The sequence below is a fragment of the Sinocyclocheilus grahami genome, unplaced genomic scaffold (genome assembly GCF_001515645.1).
Source record: "Sinocyclocheilus grahami isolate Dianchi unplaced genomic scaffold, SAMN03320097.WGS_v1.1 scaffold503.1, whole genome shotgun sequence".
NCBI lineage: Eukaryota > Metazoa > Chordata > Actinopteri > Cypriniformes > Cyprinidae > Sinocyclocheilus > Sinocyclocheilus grahami.
In genome coordinates, this window is record NW_015505682.1 from 697783 (window position 1) to 719129 (window position 21347).

The 21347-nt window shown below is 36.3% G+C and overlaps 1 protein-coding gene across 2 annotated transcripts in view; it reads left to right on the forward strand.

Moving 5' to 3' along the window:
- The window catches only part of LOC107554492 (leucine zipper protein 2-like), a 109249-nt gene that overhangs the window by 48708 nt on the left and 39194 nt on the right, over positions 1-21347 (forward strand). For both annotated transcript variants that reach the window (XM_016236999.1, XM_016236998.1), the window contains exons 2-3: positions 13526-13637; positions 20112-20182. In XM_016236999.1, coding sequence (XP_016092485.1) covers positions 13526-13637; positions 20112-20182 — 183 coding nt within the window. The remainder of the gene's footprint in view (positions 1-13525; positions 13638-20111; positions 20183-21347) is intronic.

Here is a 21347-nt window from a genome sequence, read left to right on the forward strand (position 1 = left end):
ATTTAAGGCAAATTTCACTTTACTCCAATGATTTAGTCAAGTTACATTAGAAGAAGTCTCTATTTTCCTTAATTTTCACTGGTTAACTATTGCTGACTGATGCGAGAGTATGAGAGTATAAAAACGTTTGCTTACAAAAATGTGACCCTAGACCACAAAACCAGTCTTAAGTCACTTGGGTATATTTTTAGCAATAGCCAAAAAAAAACATTGTATGGGTCAAAATTATCAATTTTTCTTTTATGCCAAAAATCATTAGGATATTAAGTAAATATCATGTTCCATGAAGATATTTTGTAAATTTCCTACCGTAGATATATCAAAACTTAATTTTGTATTAGTAATATTCATTGCTAAGAACTTCATTTGGACAACTTTAAAGGTGATTTTCTCAGTATTTAGATTTTTTTGCACCCTCAGATTCCAGATTTTCAAATAGTTGTATCTCGGCCAAATATTGTCCTATCCTAACAAACCATACATCAATGAGAAGATGATGATGTATTAATTATACATCATCTGATTTCAGATGATGTATAAATCTCAATTTCATAAAATTGACCCTTATGACTGGTTTTGTTGTCCGGGTCACAAATGTGTATACAGTAGATGCACATTTGTCTCTATCTCTCCCTTTTACATAAATGGGTAGAGACACTGATGCAGATGGATCAGTCGAGGTTGAGCAAGGACTGTTAAACAGCGACATCATTGGTCGGGATCAACACTTGGAATCATTTCATTTAGCAAACATTGGCAAATGCAGCAGTTGGCAGATTATAGCATGGAGGAGCGCAGCCCATGCAGCCAGAGCTCCACTAAGACGGATGAGGGGTCAGGGTTGCGGGGAGACCTTTGGCGGTATGTATACCGGAGGAGATGACTGCCATTTGACCGTAACAGGACTTGTGAGGTTTCTCGCTCCTCTTGGCATGCATACGTTGTGAAGTTGGCATAACAATTCATAATGCAGGCGACGAGGGTTAATAATTTCTCCTCACAAAGGAACCAGGTGCAAGCCCGCGGCGATATGCAAACGCTTTGAGTCGGCTATACTCAGGATAAATAGTCAGCACTGGCACTTCCATAAGCACATAGGTGCTAAGCAGGGATGTTGAATTCCCTGTTTGCGCTCTGAATTAAAGTCTTGAGAAAACATTGCACCTGAGTCTAATTCCCTATGGGCGGTGAAGACTGGCATGCTTATTTAGTTCGGCTCCTTCTACCTGCTACAGAGCAATAAACAAACAAAGTATTACAAAACCCCATTCCCACAAGTTCAAATAATTGCTCATATTATCTAATATGTAATCAAGATGCATTATTCCCAACCAGCAAAGCCTTAGATCTTATTCTGTCATTTAACATCATTTTTAACCATCTGCTCAAGAGGTCTAATTAAGGAAATGACACATAAAGCCATTTTCAGATTTGAGCCCAGTGCTTCGTATATAGTGCTTACCTTGGGCAGCAGCTCAGTAATGAGGCGCCACGCGACACGAGGAGACACAAAACACTTCATTATGGACTGTGGTGAATCATTTTTACTGCTCGCGTTCATGTGGGCTTGCAGTCTGAGAACACCTTATCATTTTCATTTAATCCAAATTGATGTAAAAGGATTGAATGCTACTTGATACCGTGCATCTTTGAAATACAATTATGGACTCGACGGAATAATAATAGTCTAGTCTTGGTAACATCGGCACTTAGGGTTATGAACTGATTTTAATATTGTTCTTTCAGTCCCCAGTGTGCAAGAAGAGAGAGAGAGAGAAAAAATGAATAATTTGGGCTTGTTTTGTAACTGAATATCTTATCCTAGTACTTGAGTTTCCCCTGAAGTTTGAAAAAAAAAGACAAAAAAAAGAAAACCCCCCCCCTAATGTTCAAATGTTTGTGATAAGGATAGTAACACTTTAGTATAGGGACCAATTCTCACTATTAACTAGTTGCTTATTAACATGCATACTACTAGCATATTGACTGTTCATTAGTACTTATAAAGCACATATTCTGCATAACCATATTCTACATCCATAATCTTACCCAATACTTAAACTTAACAACTGCCTTACTAACTGTTAATAAACAGTAATTAGGAGTTTATTGGGGCAAAAGTCATTTAAAAAGTCAGTTAATAGATAGTTAATAGTGAGAACTGAACCTTAAAATAAAGTGTGGCCATAAGAACTTTTAAAGTTTCTGAAAGGAGTTTGTTATGGCCAAGAAACATTTTTATTATTATCAATGTTGAAAACTTGCTGCTTAATATTTTTGTGGAAACCGTGACACATTTTTTTCAGGAATATTTGATGAATAGAAAGTAAAAAACAAACAAACAAACAAAAAAAAACAGATATAATTTGTAATCTTATATTTACTGTGATTTCTGATAGATTTAATGCATGCTTTCTGAATACAAGTATTTAAAAATAAATAAATAAAATAACTGACTCCAAACTTCTGAATGGTGCTATAATGTCTCTCTAAATGTTATGGGCATCAGAATCTTTTTTTTTTTTGACTTCTTTCTCTACCAGTTTTCTACAGTAAAACCCTTGACATTTTAAGGAGCGTATTCAGTTATGTACAGGTTCATTTGTCGCCTCACTCTCCTGATAGTTAAACATTTTTTCCTCTTCTTTAATAACACAAAATGGCAAAAATGAAAATCAAATTAAATTTCCTAGAAGGATAATTGAACCAGGGCAGTGCTCCTAAACGCTTCGCTGGAGAAAGTGTGTACACGTGTGTCCCAGGCTTTTGAAAATTGCCTTTGGAGCACAGAGGCCCTGAACCATCCCACAGCGACACTTTACCCTTCCTCACGCTAAACCCAAAAGGTCATTCTTTTGTCTTTGCAGGCTCTGTCAGATTGCTGTCTTTTCTCATATGTGAGAACGTTGAGACGCTGTGAGCCAGTCAATACAGGTATCTGTGGGTAATGGAAAGAGATTGATTTTTATTGTTTCACTGCCCTTTGGAATGAAACCAAGACTCTTCTCACCATATTGGTAATCCATGCGACATAATTAAAATGCGTACCCAGTGAATTAACCGGGGATAGTTACTCTTGCCTAACAAGATCACCATTTTAGTCAGATTAGTATTGTGATTGGCGATACTTCAAGAGTTAGAAAATATAAGATATTATATATAGATATAGATGAGAGCAATCATACTAGAAGTTAATTTAAATTAAATCCAAATGCAGATTAACAAAGAAGTCAAATAGCGCAAGGTGTGATTTGTGTACCTCCTGTGACTTTTTCCTCCATAATGTTAGTGGAGCAATCTGTCATGTCTGGTCAGTATGGCATATTGAGCTGTGATTTGTAGGATGAAATTGCAGCATTGCATGCTGTACAGCTCTTGGCTTAGCATGGGGCTGGACAATTTCCAAGCATCACTCATTTTTTTTCTTTTTGCTGATTGATCACTGCTACAAACACCTTTGCGTTGTGAACCTATATTCCAGGGCCTTTTTTTCTTCCTTTCCCTTCCAATAAACCAATTTTACTCAACCAATTTGTTCATCATTAAGGAAAGAACCAAGTGACTGGATCTGACTGAAATCACATACATTAAATGTTCGTTGGATTAGAACACTTCAGAATCTTGACAGAAATAGCAGGTACTGTTCTTTTCGCCTTTTTTTTTTTTTACATCGACCTTACTACTCCTTTCAGTTACTGTTTTAGCCTACTACTATATATAGTAAGGAAGAAGGCATATTTGGTTTCAGGGACCATCTTTATGAGTGAGCCATTGAATTATTCACTCAGTTGACTTGGTAGAGCAAAATCAAAGTAACAGGCAATGTTTTGTAAATTATCTAATGTTAACTTATTGTCTACTGAAATGTTAACTACATTCAGAGCTACAGCACTCATCTGACTTTGCTTAATTGTATACAAACTGACAATTTAAATGACTGTTGTTAATGAAGGGCTTTATTTGATTCTGTCTGTTAGTTCAATGACATATTTGTGTTTTAATTACATCCTTTCCAAACTAGTTGAGGTACACTGTGCTTACATCGACCTTACTACTCCTTTCAGTTACTGTTTTAGCCTACTACTATATATAGTAAGGAAGAAGGCATATTTGGTTTCAGGGACCATCTTTATGAGTGAGCCATTGAATTATTCACTCAGTTGACTTGGTAGAGCAAAATCAAAGTAACAGGCAATGTTTTGTAAATTATCTAATGTTAACTTATTGTCTACTGAAATGTTAACTACATTCAGAGCTACAGCACTCATCTGACTTTGCTTAATTGTATACAAACTGACAATTTAAATGACTGTTGTTAATGAAGGGCTTTATTTGATTCTGTCTGTTAGTTCAATGACATATTTGTGTTTTAATTACATCCTTTCCAAACTAGTTGAGGTACACTGTGCTATCACACTCTCTATATGTCCACCCTAATTCTGTGAGGCAAACAAAAATAACAGTATTAGACAATGTAAAATATAGTCATAGAGTGCTTGTCAAGGACATAATTTATTGCATTATGGGACACACTAGCTTAGTGGCTCACTGCATGTATTCTGCCTAATATTTAGCAGTGTGCAGAGAGGCACAAAATTTATTCCAGGTAATAAATTGGCCTAAAAAAATCCTCCAGATCCTGTGACAACACTACCAGTCTGGCTGTAATACGGGGGGCTATAGACACCTCCAGCTGGGCATTATTAAACAGCTTAACATCCCACTAGACAAGAGAGCAGCTGGAAAGAATCATATCACATGTCTAGAGTTGGAAACGGAGTCAAAACATATCTATGGCAAACAACCCCTGTACCTTCCAGAAATACCTCAATTAATTTGTTATTTTAAACTGGATTTAATAGGACAAGCAGGCTATGGCTGGTACCTATCTAGTCACGTCTGCATGCCTGAATGAAATTCTCAATAATGCATTATGGATTATATTTCAATTTCAAGATTACGCCTGGGACAAATTATTAATGAGATATCTGGCAATTATGAGTCAACTCTGAAGCTCAAACTCGAGCCAATTTCAGTGAAGCAAAGCAGAGCGACGGTGATCTGAATACAGAAGCAGAGACAAAAAGGTACTCTCAAAAAAAGTGCACTGGCCGCAGGTTGTTTCCAGATGTTAGCAGGCTCATTATGCAGTAGAATTATAGATGAGCATTTCATTGCAACTACACACGGAATGAGAAACAACATGAAAACATGAATTGGAAATTTCACGCCCCCTTTAAACTCAGTCTCATAGAAAAAGATCATATGTGTGCAATATTCTAAAAAAAAAAAAAAAAAAAAAAAAGACAAGTGCCCTAATTTGAGATTTACCCGCATAAATGATTTCAGGCAACCTTGTATTTCAAAGCTTTCTGGAATGTTGCTTCTCTTTCAGTGCAGTCTAAGCCTACGCATCAAACTCATTTCAAATATACTGTAGTTCTTGTGCTTCACATGTGAGTTGCTTTTTGTTGGGTTAGGCATTGCACACCATTATCCTGATCAATAAACTGAACTGTGTTTGTGCAGAGCATGGAAAAAGGCACTTCAGCCCTGTTTATGTTTATTTCCTCACAGTGACATTGAATTCATTGTGTATGCATTTGTACGAGCTGTTGCATATTTATTTGCATTCTGCTACTGTGGAAAGGTTTTATGCAGATGAATAGGCTAGAAAGTGTGGAATTTAGATGGTCAATGCAATTTTTATTTCTATCATTCATGTACCTTTCCAGTTTTAGTCTCTGATCACAGTGACTGTATCATTGGTACGGCTCTACATTATCCAGCTGCCAGTTCCTTGCTGTCACATTTCTCGGTCTCAAAGAATGACAGCTCATGGGGACTTGATATAAAACAAAACAGTATGCATACAAAAGACAGTGACAACCCTGCACAGCACTGCAGCTCATTTAAAGAAATAATGTTGCAGCTATTTTTTTTAGTGCTTTCCTTTTTATCTCTCTTTTCGGCTCCTTTTTGTTCTCATTCATATTTAATGCAAAATTTACATAACCAAGAATCTCAAAGCATGCAGAAAATATATAGAGGACATTAAATCCCACACAGCCTAAACCACAGCCTGTTTAGTGGCAGATGTTTGGTCATAATGCTCAGCAGCTGCAGGATGCATTTGTCTCTGTTTGAGCGCAACTATTCAACTAAAGTATTTAAAAATGCAGTCTAGAGGTTATAAATACAATTGAGAATGAATTAGTAAAAACTTCTATCTATCTATCTATCTATCTATCTATCTATCTATCTATCTATCTATCTATCTATCTATCTATCTATCTATCTATCTATCTATCTATCTATCTATCTATCTATCTATATCTGTCTATATATGTCTATCTGTCTGACTGTCCGTTCGTCCATAAATACAGTCAGTACAGTACAGTTCCTCTAATATTCAGGGTGCTACAATTTCTTTATTGGATTATGTCATTCTGAAAGCCTATAAAATTGCACTGTAAAGCCTTTAGCTTTACAGGAAACGTTCAGTCTGACAGTGGCTAATGGAAGATGTGGAGCGATGGGTCCTGCCTTGTTGGCTAAAGCCCGGTCACACTCTATCTGATCTTTACCTCGGCGGTGGAGGCCTATACATCCATACTGAGTTGTAGCAGCGGCTCTTGCGTCGGACTTGTGAAACTCAGCACTTTCCACTTTAATGACCAGGTCTCAGCACTTCTTCATTATGGAGGAAGATCAGTTTCATATAATTCAAAGGCAAGCACAGAGACGTACTGGGTGGGTAGGGAGGTTCTGTCTAATGATGCTGCATGCGCGTGTGGTTGTTTCCCTGCCTGTCGTGTGCTGTTATTCAAAGCTCCCTTCATCCCGAACAATCAGTTTTTCAGACAGCATCACCATTCATGTGTGCAGATTGTTTCTGGCAGATCCTTACAGCTAACCACCTTTTCTTCAAGAAGGATTGTGGTTTATCGTCAGCCTTCACATGGTGTGGCTCTAATCAGAATTATGCGATCACTGGCATCGAGGAGCCGTAGAGTGCTGCATGCGATTATAAGCCTGTTTGTCTTACAGGCTGATTCTCATTAGAACATTTTCTGTGGTCTCTCTCGAATGAGAGCCTGCCAAAACAGCTGTGTCAAAAGAGGTCACAGCATAATTATCAACCCGTGACAGTAATGACCAATTTATTGCTCATATGTGGAGAACAGACTGGTTATCTGTAACGTTGTGATGATGAAGCTGTTTGTATCTTCAGCCAAAGGAGGTTGATGATATCTGAAGAAAGTCATCTGGTAGCATTCCCGGTCATTTAATGGCAGCTGCTTGGCTGACGCAGGAAGCATGTGATTTTAAAACTGTCCTCTTTGTTTATAGAATCATCTGAACTCTAAATGTGTACTATGCTAAAGTGAATTGGCTGTACTGATTTCAAAGTTCTGGCTGATACTGATAAGCAGATAACTATTTTCATGTTGTGGCTGAGAACTGATTAATGAACAATATTGAAATTCTATACTATTTCGTCTGAATAGATGAAAATTAAAACACTTCAAAACTAAAATCAGTTTTAATGCTGCTGCATCAATTTACAGTACCTTTGTGAAAAAGAATTGCACTTAATTGTACTGAATGTACACTTGTAGTGTACTTCAAATCTTAAAAATATATTTAAAAAAAGTAAACATATTATAATATTAATACAATTAAATTAAATTAAAGGCTTTCATGAACGGTTCTTAACACACTGAAGTACAGTTTTCAAAAGTGCACTTTGTAATAATGTCAAATTAAAAGTTTTCATTTAAAATAAACTTTAAACTATTGTTTTAATAATCTTTTGTCATGCTATTCACAACCTGGTCTCATAAAAATACGTACCTCTGGGTACTTTTCTGCAACACCGTTTTTACGTACCTTACTGCACGTTTCGCGAGAAGGGTCTGGCTGCAGCCTTGCACTTGCATTCTCAGACTTGCACTCTCAGACACTTGCGCTTCCGCTAGCGACGTCACTTGCAGTCTTTATTTTGTTCTATTTATTGATTACTTTTTGTTTGAATCTCTCAACATTTTACAACAGTAGCCAGGTGGTGAAGACAAGAAAAAACGTACAATGTCACTTGCAATCGCCACTTGCACTCTCCGATACCTGCGACGTCACTTGCAATCGACACAAATGGTGCGTGTTGCCAATGGAGACAAGAAGCTGTGGTGATTAAACGATTAAAACTAATTTTGTACCGTAACGTACAGGGTCCTGCAAGAAAAAGACAAGACCCGCAAATCCATGGCCAGAGAACAGCAGAATATGAACGCAATGCACAAAGTCTCTCGTTAAGCGTTTTCCTCCTGTAGAAAAACATAAACACTTAATATGGCTTAATGTATTAAGATACATTGAGTGCAATTAAAAGATCAAATTCGATATATAGTTATTATTTAATGTACTACAAGGCAAACAGATGGCTATGAACACAATGCGCAAACTTTCACTTGTCCTCCCATACAGCAAAACGCTTAATGTGGCATAATAACGGATGATAAAGACAATTAAGTAGCCTATATGTCTTGTTGTTGACTCAAAGTATATACAGAACAGCAAATATGAATGTGCATTATGCAATGCATTAAGTGATTTTAAAAGGATCAACTCCGTACAGGCAAGAAGACGAGCCCAGAATGCAATGCATTAAATTGCACGTTAAACATTTTCCTCCCATAGAAAATCATTATAAATAAAACACGTAATGTAGCTTAATGGACAAAGACAATGATATAAAAGAGCTGTAGACAGTTTATTCTATATTTAACGTGAAACTTTGTGTGTTGCGTTTATTCTGGCTCACCTGCTTGCCTGTATTAGTTATGTAGGCTATATTTTAATAATGAAGAGCATTGAGTTTGGTCTTTATCATCTTAGTCCATTATGCCACATTATGCCACGTTTTGCTGTGTGGGAGGAAAATACTATATACATATTGATTATATTAATAAACTGTATACTGAATTTGATATTTTAATAACATCTTAATATATTACGCCATGTTAAGTGTTTATGTTTTTCTACAGGAGGAAAACGCTTAACGAGAGACTTTGTGCATTGCATTCATATTCTGCTGTTCTGTAGCCACGGATTTGCGGGTCTTGTCTTTTTCTTGCAGGACCCTGTATGTTATAGTACTAAATTAGTTTTAATCGTTTAATCACCACACCGTCTTGTCTCCATTGGCAACACGCACGATTTGTGTCGATTGCAAGTGACGTCGCAGGTATCGGAGAGTGCAAGTGGCGATTGCAAGTGACTTCGTAATTTAATGTCTTTTGTATTGTCTTCACCACCTGGCTACTGTTGTAAAATGTTGAGCGATTCAAACAAAAAGTAATCAATAAATAGAACAAAATAAAAAAATAAAGACTGCAAGTGATGTCGCTAGCGGAAGCGCAAGTATCTGAGAGTGCAAGTCTGAGAATGCAAGCGCAAGGCTGCAGCCAGACCCTTTTGCGTTTCGCCGCAGTTTCAATGAGAAATGTCCACTGAGTGGTGCTAAAACACGGGTTCAATACGTGAACCCTGGCACGTTTTTATTACGTTGCTTCAGGTATGTATTGCGGTGGTTCAGAATTAAAATATCCGGGGACTGTCGCTAAAAGTTAATGCTCTATCACACTGGTCAGGAACCTATGGCTGATCTCTCACCCTTTACTAACAAATGATCTATTACAAAAATTAGACATCACTAGATATCAGCAATTCCGTTGTTGTAGAGCCTACATAAGCTGATAAAAGGTTTAAAATAATATATATTTTTTTTGTACTGAGAAAATTGCATTCAGTGCGCTGCGCATTCAGTGCTGTTCGCGAGAGTGACGAGTCACAGCAAACCACTGACGTGTCTATGTTAACGTAGAGCTCCTGCACTCAGATCCGTAGCTTGTTTGTGGTAATAGTGAAAAGAAAGATTTTTTGAACAGCAGAAAAAATGTAAAACTATGTAAAAAAAAAAATAAAACCATACAGGACCGAAACATACACTTTGTTTTATTTATTTTATACTATGAAACATTTCGCCCCTTACTTTCACTTTTTCCCCGCTGCTTTCAGCGGGTGGGACTGTTAGCGTTATTAATAAAGGAATGTGAATGAATGAGACAGTAAAGAGCGGGACATTCTTGATATTAAAAAGAAAGAGTATTAAAAACTCAAAGCCGTGAAACAGAACTCAGTCCGCTTCTGACTGGATGTTTTCTGTGCACAAGGTCCGAGTAGAACACGGACAAGCATAGTAGATTTTGTCTTCGGTGGCGCTCCTAAAACGGTCAAAACACAGAGTGTCAAAAAGCATGCACTGGTGAGTATTTACATAATTACGGTCGACATAAGCACCGTGCATTATTTTTCACTTACTCAGTCTCTTACACACACACACACACACACACACACACACACATATGTGACCCTGGACCACAAAACCAGTCATAAGGGTCAATTTTTTCGAAATTGAGATTTATACATCATCTGAAAGCTGAATAAATAAGCTTTCCATTGATGTATGGTTTGTTAGGATAGGATATTTGGCCGAGATACAACTATTTGAAAATCTAGAATCTGAGGGTGCAAAAAAATCTAAATATTGAGAAAATCGCCTTTAAAGTTGTCCAAATTAAGTTCTTAGCAATGCATATTACTAATCAAAAATAAGTTTAAATAAATTTACAGTAGGAAATTGACAAAATATCTTCATGGAACATGATCTTTACTTAATATCCTAATAATTTTTGGCATAAAAGAAAAATCAATAATTTTGACCCATGCAATGTACTTTTGGCTATTACTACAAATATACCCATGCAACTTATGACTGGTTTTGTGGTCCAGGGTCACACACACACACACACACACACACACACACACATTAACCAAAAATAAAAAATTGGCTCTTTGGTCAAAAAAGGTTCCCCACCACTGCTCTATCGTGTTGGCAATATGCCTTACACCAAACCCAACCCTAAACCTACCCGATAGTGTTAACAAATGCAAAACAAAAGCACATTTGTTGATGCAACAGTGCCATTTGAACTTTCTTATTTGCAGATTTGAACAGTTTTGTCCAACCATAGTTACACGGGATTCGAACCGGAGCTCCTCACCTCTCAAAAGTCTTCGTACTCCGTGAGCTACTGAACAAACCTACTATCTATGAAAACCCATAGATATGAAGCTGGATATGTGCGATGCTAACATTCAAAAGCATCCGTTTTCAAATCTCCCAACATATTAAAATAATAAGTCATAACATAATATTCTTCAAGTAATTATGCAAAAACTACGCTTTATTAATCAAAACTCTGTAAATTTGTGTGAAAAGGAATAAAAGGTGTCAGAGTTTTACTGCCGCTAGTGTTAATTTTGGAAACGGCAGTGATATGTACTTATTGGTATTTCGCGTCTCGTGTTTTTGCCATGAGACCAGGTAGCCTATTCATGTGGTGGCTAACTAATCAATTTTAACTTATAGTATTTTTAACTGTAGTATGTAATTCATTTTACATTTACATTTAAATACATTTAAAGTTTATATATTTTAAATGTGATAAATTGCAACTCCATAATTACAAATGTGTAGTTACAATATATTTAAATACATGACATAAAAGTTTCAAAATAATGGAATTAAAGTATATTTTAGTTTACGTAAATGCTTGTCAGTACATTTGGAAGTTCACTTTAACTAGATTTCAAAGACAATAGGAGTAATTATGAAAATACATATAAAGATGTACTGAAGCCCTGCTTTACTGAGGCAAAGAAAGCACTCTGTAGTTCAGTTAACTGCATTTTTTATATAAATTTAAACTATAATACTGTTTATTTAATTGCAGTTAACGTGTCTGAAAACATTACATTCAGTTTCTGTAACAAGAACTCTTTTTAAAAGTATGCCAAATTTGACAAATGTTGGCATCACATTATGAAATGTATAAAACACGATTTTCTAAAGATTTCATTCAACAATGTTATTCACAGTTCATTTTTTAAGATTCAATGGGTGTTAGATGTAAAAACAAGGTTAATGTGCATATTGACTAATGCCAATTAATAATAAAAAAAAAAACTCAATGTATTGAATTGTGCATGCCTATTAGCAAAATATATGTTGCTTGTAAAAAATATATCAGAATACTCAGCTAGTTAAATGGTCATCAATGAAGAGAAATATGCTTCTTGCTGCCAGATATTGTAGTTACAGCATTTACCAGCAGGGGCTAACTAGCCGTACCCTGACCCCTTGTTTAAGCCAGACTCCGTTATTGACCTCTCATAAGTCTGCCCTAGATGAGCCCAACTGCACTGAATAATAATCAAGTCTAGTAGCGAAGTCTATCTGTCTCTTCCAGCCCACACCCTTGATCAGTTTCACAGACATCACACTGTGGGAGTTTTATAGGCATGATGCTCTCCAGCATGATTTATTTATTTCGCAGGTGTTGCTTTCTCATCATGGAGATTCATATGACTGTGCTTTAGTTTCCTTGACATAAAGCTTAAAGGTTCAGCTGTGAGCAGCGAAGGATGCATTGGCAAAGAACCCTTTGTTGAAAGCATTTAACTACTCAGCATAACTTATTTATGATTTGTATTTGGGACAATGACAAAAGAAAATCATGGCACATTATATTTATTTATTTATATTTTTTGTCTATGCACAGCTATGTCTATCTTTTTGGCTTAGCAAAGTGTCAATATTATGACAGCGAAGCATGGTATAAATATGTATATGTGTGTATTTATGGAGGTGAGGCTGGATGTTTTGTAGCTTAGCAGGTATTATCACACAATATTTACAATGGAATAACAGTTTGAGTTACAGGTTTGACTGGTTAGCATGACCCCCAATAAACCCTGTTGATAAATATTGAATCATATTTAATTGTATTTAATACTGTTCTTTTTTTTAAAGAAATTAATCCTTTTATTCAGCAAGGATATATATATATATATATATATATATATATATACAGTATATATATATATATTAAAAATGATTGCTATTCCACATAAATTATCATCAAATAATCCTTAAAAACTTTTTTTGAAATATGTTCAAATAGAAAACAATTATTTTAAATTGCAATAATATTTTACAATATTATCGTTGTACTGTTTTTTTTATAAAAAAAATAAAAAAAACAAGCCTTGGAATACGCATACAATATTTTTTTCAAGATCATTAAAAATGCTTAAAATTATATAGTTATATATATATTGGAGAGCTTTTAAAATGTGAAATATGTTTATATTTTTCTCTGTCTGCTGCCCTTAACTTCGTGAAATCCTGAAATAGAGCCTGATATGACTTTGAGTCCAGGTCACAAGTTCTTTTTCAGGATTTTGATGATGCACTATTGGATGTTTTCCTTGAGTTCATCATCCACTCACAATAGCTTCAGATCCTTCAAGCTGCTGTAACCTGCCGTGCAGAATGAATTTGCCAGGCATGCCATAGATTTAAAGAAGTCATCTTCCTATTTCTTTTCTCTTCCTGTAGCTATGAGGGGCTGGAAAAGAAGCTGAAGGAGGTTTTCACAGAGAGGACAGGAATTTTACGACAACTCTCCAAAACATCAAAGGAGCTGGACAGCATAAAGGGGAACCTGCAGGTATGACCCTTCCCTTCCTCCACTGGGCTGGCCATGCACTGCAAAAAATGGCTTATCTTACTTAGTATTTTTGTCTTGTTTCTAGTCAAAATATCAAAAAATTCTTAAATCAAGATACTTTTAGATAAGCCAATTGACTTAAGATATTTAGTCTTGTTTCCAGGGGGAAAAAACTAAATTAAGTGCATTTTGCTTAAAACAAGTAAAATGATCTGCCAGTGGGGTAAGTAAAATATTCTTAAAACAAGAGTATTTTACTTACTCCACAGGCAGATCATTTTACTTTTTTGATTAAAGATTACAAAGGCACATGAATTAAAAAAAAATAATGAAGTGCACAGATAGATTATTTATAATAAACACTACAGTATTCCATTAAAAAATAATAATTTTCTATTTTGATTTCGTGGTGACTTTAAAACACGCACATACAGTATCTTGTTTCTAGTAAGTAAAATGTAACACTTTACAATAAGATACAATTTACTGACATTAATTAATGCAGTAGGTATCAGTGAACAACATTTTTTTTTTTGCATTTATTATTCCAAATTAGTATTCATGTATAAATATATTATTGTTCATTATTATTTCAACGTTTAATAAACCGAATGAACAGTAAAATAAAACTATAGGTGTATAATTGTAGAATTTATTGCTGAAATGTATGCTGGAATTCATAAAACTTAAATAAAACTAAAATAATATTAATGTACTTATTTATTTATTTATTAATTAATTGTTTTGTCTATATTTGAGGAAAAAATTGTTAGTCTAATGTGTTTGTATGACTTTGTATGATTTGTAGTTTTTCTGTCTGAAAGAATTGATCTCAGCCTGAATTTTGAAGGGATATTTCACCTAAAAATTAAAAGTCTGTCATCATTTAATCACCCTTATATAATTCCAAACGTGTATGACTTACTTTCTTCTGTGGAACATAAAACAATATATTTTTTGTGTCTCAATATTTGTATTCATATAATGGAAGAATGGTTACTGTTTGGTTACCAACATTCTTCAAAATATCCTATCCTTTTGTGTTCCACAGAAGAAATGATAACAGAGTTTTAATTTTTAGGTGAACAATCCCTTTAAGCATGAGCATGCATACTGTAATCAGTTGCTCTGAAATATTCACATCCAACAAATAAGGCCTGTTTCATGTGCTTTGCAATGTTTGTTACTCAAGTAGATGGGTAAACTCACTGGCTGAACTAACAGTTGCAAATAAAAGCACCCTATTACATGCTATTGCGTGAGCAAACTCCAAAATCCTCATGAGTACAATAATCTGTTGGATTTTGTACTGTGAATGTAAGAAACCACTAAACCAATACACAAAACACTAGTAGTAAAAATACAGTAGAATACAACCAATAATTAGCCAAGCAACTATAAAAAACAAAAGTGCATTAGTAAACCTGGCAAGTGGACCTGCAAAGCGGTACTGGCACATATGGAAACAGATTAGCCACAAAGAGAATGCATTATTCCAGGCATCTGAGCCAGTCAATCAAATACTTGATTGCCTTGTCCAATGGCAGTCAACCAAACACTGGTGTCTGAGAAAAACCATACGCTCCAAATGCATTCAATCTAATTCATAGAGTGATTTATTGTTCTGCTGAAGTGCTTGGAGCGTTAATGGATAAGGACAATAACGGCGTAAATAAAACTGACAGAAATAGTTTAAAAGAGCTTTTTTTCCTCAAAAATACATCTATCACTGAAATGGGTCATCATGAATTTGATGCAGTTGTGTTTCTGGATGATCTGTTCATTGAAATTCAACTGGTCACTATGTGAATTCTCTCCTACGATTACTCCATGAGAATGCATAGTAATGGCCAAATAAGTTTAATGGTTCTTTTAGGACGTTATGTGCCAGCTCTAGTTGGATATGCAAAAGTAGCAGAACCTCAGGGGCACGACTGCTGAACCACAGCCGGAGACACCCTGGCCCTAAGCCGAGCTGCTAGATCCCTTGAGTTCAAGTCTGAAATCTCCAGTGGATTTGTTGTAAAAGCATGATCAGCTATGACCTTTTTAGCATGATCAATTATGTATATGTGACCCATTAACCATTTTGTAGAGCAGATTTACTGTCCATACTGTTTATTTTTATAATGAGATCTCCCCAGAGTGCTGCTCATCATCATTAAACTTCGCCTGATGGAGCCTGTAGTTTTGGCAGGGGTTTGTGGGTTTGTGCCGGCACATTCCTGCCAGCTTGGCCCGAATAGACACCGCAATGCCAATCTCAATACAACTCAACAGCTGCACAGATGGTCTTCCCCTGACAAAGCTTTGCTGCTGTTATTCACTGGAAACACAGAGGAGTCTGAGCGGGGAAGCGACAAAGCAACAGTAATGGCCAATACGTGTCACATCTGAAAGTGTCCTGAAGTCAAGTGATGTGCTGTTGTTTTAAGTGCTGCTACATATCTGAAATTCTGTAATGTAATTATGTGGGATAATATCTGCTAAACCTAGGGTTAAAGGTGCTGTATGTAATTTTTTGACAGCACTAAAGCATAAACATGGCAGATATTAGGAAAAATACCTACTAAGTTCACATACTTGTTTCTCCGAAAAAACAATGCTACAGCCAGTTGTTCTACATTTTAAATGTGCGCTCCATGTCGGAATGTCTGTTTTTATTTTGGTCTGTGTGATTCCGCCCACTGCCAAATTATTCAACAGTATTTCGACACCCCGGGTTCCCAGTTGGTGGAAAATACACCATATTTGCAGCCATGGAAGCCAGCAAACAAACTGGGTCAGAGATGACATATTTTACCCGAGCTAAAAAGCCTCAGCATCCAACTAAAAAAACCTTATGATCAGATGCATATTAAGAGGTGGATAAAAATATCAGCTTACAGTTGGTACGTTTACATGGACAACAATATTTAGATTTTAACACGATTAAGACAATACTCTGATTAAGAATCTACCATGTAAACAGAGATTTTTGATTACCTTAATCCAGCTAAAAACATACTCTTAGTAAACACAAATCGAATTAAGACGTGGAGTATTCCTATTTTCGTTGCATTATCGAAGTGCAGTTTAGACATGTACACACCTTAATCACATTATTACCATTGTGTACCATTGTATTGTGACTTTTCGCCGCATTTTGCGACAGGATACACACATGGCAGTGGTCAACCGTTTGACGGCAAACAAAAGAGCATGGCTACAATGCTGTTGTCTGTTTGCACATACAGCATGACAAAAAATTTACTGCAATTGAAGCTTTCATCAAATTAAAAATGAAACACCCAAAACTGTATATGGCATCATAACAAAGACGAACTATATGTTTATACGTGAAATCCTGGAGGGGACGAAGGATTGGTGTTGCATGGGGACGTAATGACGTGTGTCATTAATCGATCTATGTACTATAACGTAAAACGGGAACATGAAAGGAATATTCTAAAAGCAACTCATGTAAACACCATAATCATAATATTGTCTTATTTAGAATAAGGTAAATAATTAGATTACCGATGTCCATGTAAATGTAGTCAGTGTAAGGCTCGTTGCCTACCAATACTACGCTATCTCAGGACCAGTTCGTTCTTTTTTTCAAGGTGACTAATTCATATGAATTTGTATGACCTCACTCATACAATCTGTGTGCGGGGTAGGTTTAGGGGCGGGGTTTAAGGTCCTTGCACACTGAGTCCGAAATTTTCGTATGCGTTTTTACATCTTTTTCATATTCGTCATCCTTTCCTATCAATGCGAAAATGGAGAAAATCTAAACTGATCAGAATTTTTTTATGATGGACGAAAGTTTCAGAGGCAGTGTGTAAGCATGATTGACACAATGTGAGGTCATATTTATTTTTTAACGGGCGAAAATTTCAAATGAAAATTTCGGACTCAGTGTGTAATGAACTTTAGGGTGGTCTTTCGTATGAATTCCTACAAATTAGCCACATCAGTTGCACTCGTTCCTGTTGGGCAGGGGTGTCCAATACTGCTCCTGGAGGGCCACTGTCCTTAGAGCAGTGTTTCTCAACTGGTGGGTTGCGAGACCGTTCCGAGTGGGTTGCGTAGTGTATGGCCAAAGAAACGACATCAACAACAAAAAACGTAATTCTTAATGTTTTTCTGATGCAAGACTTTTATTTTAAAAGACGTGCATGAAAGCTGTTGACACTTCTGTCAGATGCAGTTTAAGTACGGAGTGCCTGAGAAAAACGTGCTGTCCCGATTCAGTATCTACGGTCGGATGAGATGTTGACAGGTTTAATGTCAGTGTCATTATTCTATCGTTATTTTCGTAACTTGTTATGGAATAAAAAGTCTCTCACCTCAGAGAAATGAACTATTGTGTCCTTCCAGGTGTTGTACCGTGCTCGTAGCGCGCACTCTTTAATAGCACGTGCGAATGCGGCGCTGCACTGTATTTCACTTCACTAAAGTGCAGAAACTACGAGCATGCAATGCGTGAAATAAAAGTACAGTACCGATAAATCACATAACTGGTACTGCGTGTGATAGCTGGGAAGGAACTACATGAAGATATGATATATATATATATATAGTGAGGCAAAAAAGTATTTAGTCAGCCACCAATTGTGCAAGTTCTCCCACTTAAAAAGATGAGAGAGGCCTGTAATTTTCATCATAGGTATACCTCAACTATGAGAGACTAAATGAGAAAAAAAAATCCAGAAAATCACATTGTAGGATTTTTAAAGAATTAATTGGTAAATTCCTCGGTAAAATAAGTATTTGGTCACCTACAAACAAGCAAGATTTCTGGCCCTCACAGACCTGTAACTTCTTCTTTAAGAGGCTCCTCTGTCCTCCACTCGTTACCTGTATTAATGGCATCTGTTTGAACTCTTTAGAGTTTAGTTCCAACCCCAGTTAAACACACCTGAACCAGCTAATCAGCAACTTACCTAGTAGTGTTGTCAAAAGTACTGACTTCGGAAAGTTACGTCTATCAGCGTCTATCCCTAATATATCTGCACATAGATAGATCCGCTGACAGACGCCTACTTTCAAACGCCCTTGTGTGCTTCTGTATGAGCACTCGGTGAAGAGCGTGAAGCAATGATCATGTTCGCCAATCACAGTCATATCTGTTGAGCACGTGAATACAATGGCCAATCAGCAGTGTTTAAGAATCCGCTCAACAGCGCTCAAATGTTAGTGGGAATTGGACATTTTTACAATTTCTGTACTGACTTTTGACAACACTACTTACAAGGCATACTAGAAACTTCCAGGTAGGTTTGTTGAGGCAAGTTGGAGCTAAACTCTGCAGGACAATGGCCCTCCAGGACCGAATTTGGACACCCCTGCTTTTGTGTGTCCTCAGTCTGGCAACTCACGTGAGCATTGAGTCTGAGGACGAGCAGATGGGAGAAACAACTCTCTCCAATATTTTGAATTTGGACTGCAGTACCCATTTCAACCACTTGTCATATTACATACTGCACCCTTAAAAGTGGGGTTTAAAATGATGATAACAAAGGGGTTCAGCACAGGGTAAGCACACGATAGTCCACTTTAGACAATCTACTAACTATAAGTAACTTTGCACATACATGTCAACTTGCAGTCATTAGTATTAGTAAACTGCCTGCTTAATATCTTCTAACTTTATTTTGATTGTCTCCTAACAGACATTCTACTCACTATAAGTACTACAGGTGGGTGTTAGGAGTTCTGCTGAAATGATTTTACAATATATAGATTTTTAGGCCTGTCAGAGTTAATGTTGATTAGACTACAGGATTTAACAATATCTTTCTTTTTATATTGACAGTCTTGCTTGCAACAGTAAGAAAACAAATCTGCTTATAGTTGGCTGAAAAAAAATGCTAAATACTACTAACAGTTGATCTCGTCTTCCTTGTGACGTACACATTCAGTAATATTTTTGAGTGTATCTAATAAACGATTCTGTAATTCAGAGTATGTAGATGATATTAGCCAAAATAGGCCATGACTTTCCATTGACTGTGATAAAAAATGTACATATTTGAATTGAATTGAATGCTCATAAACATCAGAATGCTTCGATGTACAATTCTAGAAATGATCTGAATGAGAAAGGTTTAATATCTTTTTCTTTCAAGGCTTTGCATTCCATTATTCATAGTTTATGCTGATTGAAGAAAATGAAAATGAGGCTATAATGAGAATTAGTCAGATTTCCCCTCTCTGATCTCGCTGATGTTTCTCTAAGGAGGGAAACAGATGCTTTGGAACTGCCCCACCAAAGCACCATTCTCAAGACTTTACTGGTCTTTTCAGGCTTATTGTAAAAATCAGCATTATAGAAGGTGGTCATATCTTTATAGATGAACAGATCTGACAGTGTCAGCTTCATCTGCCATGTTGAATCCAAAAATAAACAGCTCAAACACTCACACACATATATACAATATTATAAAGCAAATAATCACAACCACTCTTTTTTTTTCTTCTCTACAGTCTCTTAAGAATGATGATGCTGTGCCCAAGAAAGATGTTCAGAAGATCCTGGAGCTCAGTCACAAGCAAAGGTAAAGCATTTTTTTTTCTCCACTGGACAATCTTTTGCGCTCTCTCCGCAGCTCCTCCCGAAGCAACTCTCACTGTGTCATTAACTCTCAGCCATTGATTGGAGCCATAGTACAAATGACTTACTTATGAAGATGCAATTCTAAGCAATATTGAGATTTAGAAGTATCACCAGCAAACTGAAGCAGGCATAACAAAGAACTGAACCTAACAGGGAGTATAAATGCACAGAATAAATAAGTGAACTAAACAGGAACAGATGAACAGAATTAACTAATGAGTAACCAAGGAGACTAAATATATAGTTCAGTCATGAAACTCTAGATGGCGCATTCTGACGGGGTGTTAACGTAACTGATGATATTCAAACAGTTAAACGACTTGGCACAAGCTGATTGGTTCATGCTGCAAATGCAGCCAATGAGCTTACTGCCTTGCATTTATATGGCTGGCTAGCATTCACTTGAGCTGTCCTACTACAACATTGTGAATATCGTTAACGGCAACAGCATGTACTTCAACTCTGTATTGAAATGTTAGTGAATATTATCAATAGCAGCAGTAGCAGAAGTTTTGTTGCGTTGGCCGTATCGCACTGCATACATTGCAGACCGCTTTACCTATTGTTAGGGGTCTATTGATTTGGTCATATTGTGCCGCTCGTGTCTGGCGTAGACACAATGTTAGAGTAAAATAGGCATTCGCCTAGCTACTCATATGCCTAATTAATTGAGCTCTCAGCAGTTCAGTCTTTTGTGCAGTAGTTGCAGCTTGCATAGGCATTCAGTCATCAAGATTTTTCTCAGCAGCATGCACAGCATTTCTATGTTGCAAATTTTAATTAACACCACAATTAATATAAATGCAGACAACTGCATTTAAATAATGTCACTGTAGTGTCTTGCTCAAGGCCATCTTGGAACGAGCCACGCATTTAGTAATGATGTGTTCATACAATGCAAACAGTATTGTTCTTAATATGCTATATAAATATTTTAAATTATCAAAATAAATGAGCAGCTGCTTCTGAGACAGAATTAGTCCTGGGCATATGACACCACAACTACAGGGTGTACAGTGATTTATTCTTTAGCCAAATGTTTTGTTAGCTTATTAATAAGTTAAAGGTAAGTATTTCCACTGCAGTAACGTTGATGAACGTTAATG